Source organism: Rhipicephalus sanguineus, chromosome 6 (genome assembly GCF_013339695.2).
Source record: "Rhipicephalus sanguineus isolate Rsan-2018 chromosome 6, BIME_Rsan_1.4, whole genome shotgun sequence".
In the NCBI taxonomy this organism is placed as follows: Eukaryota; Metazoa; Arthropoda; class Arachnida; order Ixodida; family Ixodidae; genus Rhipicephalus; species Rhipicephalus sanguineus.
Window position 1 is genome coordinate 62,089,705 of NC_051181.1, and position 10,509 is coordinate 62,100,213.

The 10,509-nt window shown below is 50.2% G+C and overlaps 1 protein-coding gene across 1 annotated transcript; it reads right to left on the reverse strand.

Annotated features, from left to right (window-relative positions):
* Nucleotides 1-7,809: 7,809 nt before the first annotated feature.
* On the reverse strand, nt 7,810-9,945 carry LOC119397305 (proteoglycan 4). The gene has a single exon (XM_037664735.1). The coding sequence runs from the start codon at nt 9,943-9,945 to the stop codon at nt 7,810-7,812; it is 2,136 nt and encodes a 711-aa protein (XP_037520663.1).
* Nucleotides 9,946-10,509: the final 564 nt, after the last annotated feature.

Sequence of the window (10,509 nt, forward strand, 5' to 3'; positions counted from 1 at the left end):
GGCCTTTATGTGAATAATGAACCTCTGCATTTGTATTTCTCTAATAATTTTCAAAGTAGTAAATTTTCATGCTCGAAACACAAAAAGAGAAAAGTGCTCCTCCATTCAAAAATCTATAATAAAAAAAACCCAATCTCAATTTTGTTCAAAGTCCCCCAAAATGTTCTCAATGGACTGCAGAATGATATTATGAAAAAACATGTTGCATCATTTTTATTACAACAAAAGCAGAAAATGTCAAACATTGTGTTTCCAGAGCGTGGTGGCCACTGCGTAAAGGACATCTCTAGTAACAAGAAAATACAGTAACACGTCTTTTTTCTTCTCTGAGCTTCGCTAAACAGCGGTAATGATCTATTGTTGGAAAGTGGGAACTGTTTTGTAAAGAAAAAAAAGATCGTTCCAATTAAATGCATTTGCGACATTATTTACATTCCTCGTCGACGGGCAGCATGGACATTTTCATTCCTCTGGGTAATTTTTTTTTAGTAAATGCGCTTATATAAAAGTAACGAAGCTAAACGCGAAATATGTGTAGCTGAGTCGATCATGCATTGTAAGAATGTGAGAAATCGCAAATGGCGGCAGTGGTGAACGGCGAGTACCGCAGTGCAACCTAAGCACAGCAGCCACACATTGTTTGCCAGGCTTTGTCGCTATGCACGAGAAAAAGCTGGGGTGTCGATTGCGTTGGTTACACGATACATTTTTCACCGCTCGTCGCTCTCCCGCCCGGTCTCTGGATCCGCACCGTGCGGATCGTGTGGCCCGCGCTACAAGCACTCGTGTAAACGGAGTAGCATGCGTTAGGCGGACAGGTGCAAAGGGCGGCGCGATGGACGCCCGCCTGAGCAGACGACAGCAATGAGTACGGCTGTGCCAGTCAGCCAAACACCACCTGAGATAGAAGTTAAGCATCCAAATTGTGCTTCACTTTGATGCGATCACTATCCTACGCTCTGAAGGTGGCTATGGGTAGGCGTTATAGCCATGGCCGAGATTTTGTACGGACTGCCTCATGGTGCACAAAAAGAAAATTCCGCTGCAGCAGAATTTTCGTTATGTAGAAGATATCGGATCGAGTCTCTTTTGCGGACGGTCATGAAGTAGGATGCGCGCTCAATTCAAGAGGGAGACCAGATCTGCCAGCACAGCTTCAAGAGATACAAGGAGATGCAAAACAAAGCAGATGCAATGCAAACAAAACGTGTTTTGTCCGTGGCCAGAACTGCTGCCACCAATCTTCACGTAATCGATTCTTTTTAAACTCTGCATTGATCACATTAGGTTTGACAACGTACACATTTGGGCCAACAAAAACCACACCTCTTGGCGACCGCTCTCCAGGAATTCATTTCCATTCATGAAGAGACCTTGGCTTTTATACCAGTCTCTCAATTCTGGCACAGCACATCTTCATAAGAGACGCATGGAGGGAATGCGTTCTTTAGCACTCAAGATATGAATTATACTCAACTGAAATAGATGAAAGAAAAGGAGGCTACAACTGAAAGTGCATACTGTGGACTGAGGGATGTCTAACACTGGCGTGAAGTCGCAAACCACGCGAATGCATTTAATTGGAACGGTCTTTTTCTTTACAAAACAGTTCCCAATTTACGACCATAGATCATTACTGTTGTTTAGCGAAGCTCAGAAAAGAAAAAAGACGTGTTACTGTATTTTCTTGTTACTAGAGATGTCCTTTGCGCAGTAGCCACCACGCTCTGGAAACACAATGTTTGACATTTTCTGCTTTTGTTGTAAAAAAAATGATGCAACATGTTTTTTCATAATATCATTCTGCAGTCCTTTGAGAACATTTTGGGGGACTTTGAACAAAATTGAGATTGGGTTTTTTTTATTATAGATTTTTGAATGGAGGAGCACTTTTCTCTTTTTGGTGTTTCGAGCATGAAAATTTACTACTTTGAAAATTATTAGAGAAATACAAATGCAGAGGTTCATTATTCACATAAAGGCCTATTCATACTGCAAATATGAACAAGCTAAGATGTTCACTGAAGTAGCCATAGCGTCCCAAATTTGACTGATTTTCAAAAACGCAGCGTTTTTCGTGAATTTTTAAAAATACATAATTTACTCAGAATTCAATGAAATGATAAGAGCTATTTCCTCTTTACTTCTACTTCCGCTAAAAGGAAAGATATTTGTAATATAAAGCTTCAGTGGCTTCCAGCATGATTGCGAATTTACGAAAACGCACTCTTCGTAAAATGGTCGTCGTCAACCGGCGACACTTGTCGAATTTTGCTGTGTTGAAAAAAATTTTTATTTGAAAACGAACTGCGATTTCGTGCTGTGCAGTCATATGTGCACAACATACAAAATTATCAGGAAAATCGGAAACATCAAATATACACCCTTTTTCGATCTTTCGTGGAATCGACCGTTGGCCATACCAGGCACAGCTGACTTGGAGGCGGTACTTGCAGTGAAGTAAAATATCTAGAGAAGTGCTGGTTGAGGTTGCAAGTTTTCTATCATAAATAAGTGGTACAATTAAAATGTACAGGAGCATCTGTTCTTAGGCTGAGCATGGCACCGCAAGGCAGCGCTCCACGAAGCAGCACAGGCACACAGGAAGCGCGCCACTCTTACTATACTACACTAAAGCTAGAGAGGCACGCCCTAGCGCTATAGAGACGACACGAAGTATCTCCCGTGGGTCCCGGCGCGGCCGCGCCACGGAGCGCTGCCATGCTGAGCCGTGTTTGCCCCAAGAGTGGACGAGTTTGTACACTATTTGGGTGTCTAGCAAATTTCTGAAAGAGTTTGAGTGAATGATGTTACATCGGTTTGATTGATAAATAGGTATTAGGAATGGCACTTTTGTGGCGACTTCTATTTATAGTGCATAATTACATAAAGCAAATGTAGCTGAAAAAATAACTAAAACAACAACAGCAAAAAATATTTCATGCATAAGATATTATGTTTTAATGATTTTCTTACCACCTGTCATAGAATGACAATGTAATGAAAATCTTAAAATGTTTGTCTGGCTGGCAGCTTAGCACTCTACCTTGGGTGTTAGGTAACCAATATCGTACAGTATGATCAAAAATACATACCCCTTGGGTGCCTCCATGGACGCGCATACACACCGTAAATCTTTTCACAAAATCTTCGTAATTTTTGGGGATCCTTCAAAAACATAGCAAGCATTTGCAATGTGCAAGAAGCATAAAGTGTGTTTCTGCAGATGTCAAGCTTGCCTTGCACTTTCAAGCTCAAGCCACGGTGCATTCAAAGAGTGTCTGTATTGACTGTAGTCACCAATCAGGGCCGTACCCAGGAATTTTTTTCGGGGGGGGTTTGCGTGTAGAACGGCTGCCATTTTTTAAGATTTATACTGGCTTATTTTTGTGAATAAATCAAGTACATCGCTTACTTGTAATAATTCGATGGTACTTTTCAATTATTTGTACCCAAATAAAGAAATTGGTATGTCAACCTCAAATTCTGGTTAAAGCAAGAAATAAGTTTGGACAATAGCACCACCAAAGCCGGGGACACCGCGACCAACGGCTCCTGATGAAGTAACACAATGTAACCACGGTACAAAAACGGTATGTATGTGTTACAAGCTGCCACTCTAGCGTCGCCAGCGCGAAGTCGGCGACGGGAATGGCAGCAGGTTAGGTCGTTCCGTACGTAAGCAGAGACAGTGAAGAGATCAGAGACGTGTGTGGGGAAAAACAAAACTCTAGTGATATTGCAGCACGAGGAATCTAGTACAACACTTAATACCAACTAACAAAATACATATAAAATCAATAAATCAGCTTACAAGAGAGAAGTATTACAAACTACACAAAACTAACCAACAATAAAACTACAGATGAGAAAGTCCGAAGGTATAAACAGGTGAAGGGATACCTGTGATGACCGGCAGCGTTGAGTCCACGACGATCGGATGCAAGAAGTCAGAGAGAGTTCTGGCACAACTGCGATGTCGGCGGTGTTGCAGCGCTGGTGTTTCCGGTAGGCTAGTGCTTGAAGCCGATCTCGGGCAGGTTGAACTTACTCGAGATTCAAGTACCGATGCCTACGTTACAGACGTTAATTTCGCGTCACAACTAGACGAATGGCTAAGTTTAGGTGGCCAGCCGATACGGAGCCACAACCACTTAAGGGATACTTCTTGATCTCCTTCTACACCATGTTGGTCAGCAACTAGACTGCTTAGCAAGGCGAAATCCTGCGCTTAAATCGACCTCCGTGGGTCCAATCATGGGTCCAATCATGCACGTTTCATTGTTAGAAACCCTAAAAATATATTGACCGCGTCCCTTTTTAATTAGGAGAGGGTCCTCAACTGAGCGAGAGTGACAACCTGTTGGGGTTCTCTCATACGGCTTGTCCACAAGCAGTTTTGCCCGTGGGAATGGTCAGTTTCCTTGGTTTCAGCCGGTGCGTCTTGCAGTCTACAGCTGGTTCGGGGTGCATCGCGGCCTTTGACGACTCTGCCGACGCCGCCGTAGGTACAAAGGATCAAACATCGGCGACTAACGTTTGAAGAAGAACACCCCATTCAGTACTTCCCTGCACTAAAGACCAGTCTTTTCATGAGCGAACGGTTCCACCGGTCAGCGGGGGAGTGCGGCGCCCGTTAATTTGCCGTTACGCCGGGTCGCAAAAATGGCAGTCCGTGACAGTATGTATGCAAGCAAACAAACAAGTCGCCCGACATTCCGATCTTCTTGTTACCGTTCGCACATTCTGCTTGCTGGATAGTTTCCTCGTAATTGCGAAAGAATAGAAGGGTTGAAGCTTGGGCTAGCTGGGTTTAGCTTTTAATCGACTCTTGAAACATAGAGGGAAGTTTAAACGAGGAAGTTTTTCCTTCTCGGCAACTTGCAAAATTCTGTGAGGACTTGTTCTGGGGTCACTTGAAGTTCTCGATGGATGCTGAGCAGTGCTAGTCCGGTCAATCTGTCGTTGTTCATATGATTTCGAAGGTAGCTCTTCAGCCTTCTCAGTGTGGAAAAAGTCCGTTCCGGGGTCGACGTCGACACGGGTAAAGTCGCCAGGATAGAAAGTAGGCTGTGGATGTTCGGAAAAAAGTCGCGGTTGCACATCTCTAAGGCCTGTAAAGCACAAGCTGGGCGATTCTTTTCTTCGATCTGGCAGCATTTGTTCACCCACAGTGTGAACTCTGCTTCGATGACATTAGCGGAAGGAATGTCGCCAAGGTAAAACTGCACTGCATCATCAATATCAGAAAGGCTAGCCGATGCGCAGAATTTCGGCAGCAGCATGTTAAGGCCAACCACGACCTTATGGGCATCGAACCGGTCTCTTAATTGATTTTCGAAGTCAGCCAGCAAAGGCAAATACACATTCCTCCGGTAGTACTCTTCGGGAGTAGCAGAAGGTACGTTGCTTCTTTGCATCTGCCTTCCAGTGATGCGTGGTAGGGCCATCTCAACATTTGTGATCTTCAGCAAAGAGAGCGACTTCAGAAAAATCTTATTAAATTCCGTTTCCGCACTAGCCCTTTTTGTGGAAAGAACGTCTATAACATTCTTTACGTGATCGCACGCTTGAGCCAAGTCACAGTCAATTTTTTGAAGAAACTTGCAAAGTGGCAGTGTCAAAGAGAAGAGGTCGCTACAGATCTGAAGCGAAACGACAAACTCGGGCTTCGTAATGGCATTGAGCAGTTGAGAAGCTTTTGATGAAGTATCAGATGACGCGGCCTCTTCTTCCAAATATTCGAGGAATTGTACAATAGGCACGTACAGTTCAAGGAAACGCTGAAGTGCATCGTGACTCTCTACCCACCTTGTTTGGCAAAAGGAGAGAACTGATTTTCTTTTTTCTTGTGTTAAATCTTCTACTTTGTCTCGCAGTTGGTTCGTCCTCTGTGGCGAAGCTCTCACAAACGTACAGGTTGAGGATACAGTTCCCAAACAGTTGCGGATGCTGGGGAGTTTGCATGCGTGAAGCAGAGCAAGGTTCAACGAGTGGGCGCTACAATGCACGTACAACGCTTTGGGCGCTGTTTGACGAATGAAGGCTTGAACACCGTTAAGGTGGCCGCTCATTGATGCCGCGCCGTCGTATCCTTGCCCGCAAAGTAGGTTCAGGTCAAAGCCATGACCTCTAAGGCTGTTCAGGATTGTGCTCGCCAGCGCCTTGCCAGTGAGATCGTACACGGGAACGAAATCTACAAAATCTTCTTTAAGTATGGGCACTCCCGACGTGTCGTGTCCAACGTACCTTACACATAGGGAAATGTGGGCGGTGCGAGATATATCAGTGGCCTCGTCAGCTAGAACTGAAAAACACGAACCTGAGTTGACGTTTTCAACTATCTTTCTTTGTATGATTTTACCACAGAGGGTGATCAACTCATTTTGAATTTTTGGGCTCGTGTACAGCGCATTCGCCGGAGATGTTTCCATGTGAGCTCTCAAGGCGGCATCTCCACATTTTGCTCTCATCCTAAGCAGTGCGCGGAAATTTCCATCATTTTTCAATGGCAGCACTTCAGACATATTTATCGGACCAGAGTCGTCTGTGCCGCGAAGCGGTACTTCTTGCCTGCCACAGAAAAGGATTGTTTCTATTATTGGCAGCAAGTTCTTGCGGTTTTCTTCCGCCTGCTTTTTAAGACCGTGGTCAAGTTGTGTTAAGATGTCATGCTGTGAGCGGGACCGGACTGCTAAGAAGTTCTCCGATAGCGTTGTTGACATGGCGTGATAACTGCTGGATGCGTGGCTCTTAAAGGCGTCCATGGCTTTCTTGTAATTGGTGAACTCCTTAGTTACAAAACAGCCCAAGCGCTGGTGCTCCCCTTTTCCTGCACACTCGCTTGCGAAGACTACGCAATATTTGCATAATGCTCCGTGAAGCTTCTCTGAATAAACAAGCCATGGGTAACGATCTACCCAGTGAGGTTGGAACTTCAGATTCCTTTTCCCTGTGGCTGGATAATCATAGTTAGCCGGAGGGGTCCACGGATTGAGCAGCAGCTTCTCCGTCGTCTCTGGATCATTTACATTATTGCTTTTCGAGACAAACAGTCCCAAGTCCAAAATATTCGCACTCGTCGCACAGAGGGGAGGCGAACCAGAATGTGTAGGTGCCATGCCACTCACCTTCCTTGGGCATTGCCCAGTGGTAAAGGCGTCACTTTGCCCAGCGTTGACTGTAGAACAAAGGTCACTTGGAGTTGCACTGCGGCCACCATCATTTTCCGGCGGCGCATGGGTGTCCTGCTTGTGTTCGTTCTCAGGTGATTCACATAAACCGGTGCATTCTCCTGAGTCGCTACAGAAGTTCCGACGCGCTTGGCTTTCCACCAGTGCTGAGGAGGGCGAAGTTTTATCCTTCGAAGGAGGCGGTTCTTCTCCGTCCGCTTCATCGGTTCGAACTTTCTTGAAGTAAGACGCAAGACTCCTTTGCTTCATTGTTGCAGAGTGTCTTTTCATTTTGCTGCCGCAATCCTGTGCACGCACACAGAAGTGGCCAGTGGCTCCAAAAAGACGTTTGCGACTGTATGTATAGTGATTCAAAAGGAAAAGGAAAAAGGCACCTAATTTCTGCAGCCCAATAGGGAGCACGGCGCAGTGCCTTAGGGGGGTAGGGGGAAGTGGGAGAAAAAGAAGAGAAGAAAGAGAAAAGAGGAAAGGGGTCAAAGCGCAGCAGGCGCGGGCGCGGCAAAGTTGGCATGGAGCTGAGGCTGCAGCGGTTGAAATCCGCAGCCGAGGTTGTGGTCAGCCGTGGCCGACGATGTCGGGATTCCTTGGGAGGATGTGCCGACGAGTAGGGGCGAGTCTACTCGCTCCCGGGGGCACCGGACCGCGTGCCGAGCGCCTGGAGGCAGGTGGCTCGCAGCGGGTGCTCCTCAGGAAGGAATTGCATCACCGCCTGCAGTGTGGCCAGCAGGTTTGTGATGAGAGTGTCCCGCGGGTCCTCGGCAGGCGCAGCGGGTGGGGTAGCAGGCAGGCTCGACCTGGGGGAGCTCGCCGTTGGCAGGAGAGATCGGCGCGGCGCAGGAGATGGGCGCTGCAGGCCGGGATCCGTGGTGTTGCCCTCGAGAAGTTTGTTCTTAACCGCAGCAGCGTAGGAGCGCACCTCACGGGACTCCTCGCGTACTGCGGCCTTGACCGCCCTTCTCGAGAGCGGCGTTGGAGTGGCGGCGATGAGCGTGGCCACTCTCCTTTCCTCCTGCCAGCGAGGACAGGTGGGGGTGTCAGCTGTATGAGCCCCGCCGCAGTTGACGCAGCGGGGCTTGCAGCTCTCCGTCTCCAGGTGTTGGCGGCCGCAGCGGATGCACGCTCCCTTGCGCTGACATGCCTCGGCAACGTGGCCGAAGCGACCGCACTGCTGGCACTGGCGTGGTCGCGGCCTCGCATGTCGCACCCGCAACCGCAGGCCGAACAGCACGACTCGTTCAGGTGGGAGCGGTTCGGCGAATCGTAGCTTCACCGAGGCTCCCTCCCTCGTTGCCGAGAGCACGGGAACCGCCGATGTGATGCCCGCGAGTAGCTCGGCGTTCGTCAGGTCGCCGTCCACGCCGTAGACGAAGCCGGTGCTGGAGCGACGATCCGCGGGCTCCCTGGCAGTGACAGGGACGCCGCCGAGCTCCCTGATGGCGAGGAGTTCCGACAAACACGACGGCGTCGACGCGTCCGCGGCCACGATGTTTAGACGGTGGTTGACACGCACCGCCGTCACACCGGGCCGCTTAGCGAGTGCCGCCGCGAGTGTCAGACGCGGCGATCCGCTGAAAGAACCGCCAGGGGCTGAGGGACGGAACAGGGCTGTCCCTACCACGGTAGGATCGATCGCAACAGCCGCGGCCTCGAGTGCCCTGGCTCTCCGCTGTGCTGCCTTGGAGACGACGGTGACGAAGTCGTCCTCAGCTGGCAGGGGGCCTGGACACGGGCGCGGCACGGCGACCGTGGAGTTGTGAGGCCTCGGAGCAGTCGGGGCCTCTGCTGCGAATGTCTCGTACACGCGCGCCGGGAGCCGGCGCTTGGGGCGAGCATTCCGTTTGTTTTTCTTTCTCCTTTGCACTGGAGCCACAGGGGGCGCAGCAACGGTGCCGGCGGAGGCCGCCTGTGCGAGGAGGGCTGTAGGAGTTGCTGTCAGGCTCGCCGCGTCGTCCCGCATGGAGGGGGAAGCGGCAGGTGCTGCTGCAGCTGTTGTTGTTGTGGTTGCCGCTGTTGCGTGAGTGCTCGCTTGCTTCCGCGGGCCTTCCGCTGCGTCTTCCTCGCGTCCCCGCTTACGCGAGGTCGCCGTGGCGTCCATGGCTTCGTCTTCCGACGTCGCGGCATGTGCACTAGCCGGCGCGTCTGCGTCGGCTGGCGTGGTAACTGCTGCTGGTTCGGGAAGGTCGGCGGCAACTGGTGCTGCGTCCTTGGCCTTGTTGAGCAGCCAATCTCCGATTGTTGTGACCGCCTGCTGCTCCAAATGGTTGGGGCTCGCAGTCGGTGTTTGTGCCGAGCTCGTGCTTGCATGTGCCGCGTGGATTGCAGCACGCTGTGTGGCACGCTTACGAGCTAGCCAGGCCTCGAAGTTCTGGTACTCCTCGTCTTCCTGTTTCTTCAGTAGGGCCACAGTTTCTCGTGCCCATGGATCACTGTCAAGCTCGAATGTCGCGAGACTCACTCGAGTGCCCGAGCTCGAGCGCAGGTGAGGCTTCGCGGCATTGCGAGGAGCGGCGGGTGCGGTTGCAGCAGGGGCAGCAGGTGCCGAGGTGTTGCTGGCAGGCTTAGGGGGTGCCGCAGTGGTGGGGGGAGGCTTCGAAGTGGCCTGGGAGCGTGGTAGCGCTTCCTTGGCCTTCTCCAGAGGCCGGTCCTCGATGGCAGGAACGTTCTGGCGCTCGGAAATCTCCTCCTGATGTTGGAGGGATCTCTCGTCCTTGCCGGTCTTCTTCATGTGCTTGCCAGTGGCCTTCCGGGGCATGGTCCCGCTCGTCCACTCAGGAAACGTGAGGCCAAGCGGCCGGGCGGCCGCTGAGGGAAGCGTAGAGATCGCGTAGAGATCGCCGAGCACGAAGCAGACAACCTCTCACTTCGGCGGTCCAAACGGTTCTGCCTTGCGACTGCTTCGACTGCCTGGCGTGAACGGCGGGCGATGTTTTCTTCCTCTCTTATCCACTTTACAGTGGCTAGAATGTAGAAGTGTGATGAACGCGCCGGCTCCCGCGTGGCGCATGTGTTTTCTGAACGCCGCTACAGCTGGTGTGCATGCAGGACCATTATTGTACTCCCGCTGCAGCAAACTGGATTAACGCTACTTAAAGACCTTTTCACAGAAGACTCCATGGGCACTCCATACTCCCCTTAATATACGTGAACCCCCCAAGAATGCACTGCCGAGACATTTGCACTCCCGTGGTACAGTCCAGAAAGCAGGTGTTGCTCCGTTCCTGTGAAAAAGTCACCTTTTCACAGACGGCTCCCTGGGCGCCTGCATAATTCTCTCTGGGCTGCGCTAATTAAATAGCCGTGACCCCCCAAAAATGCA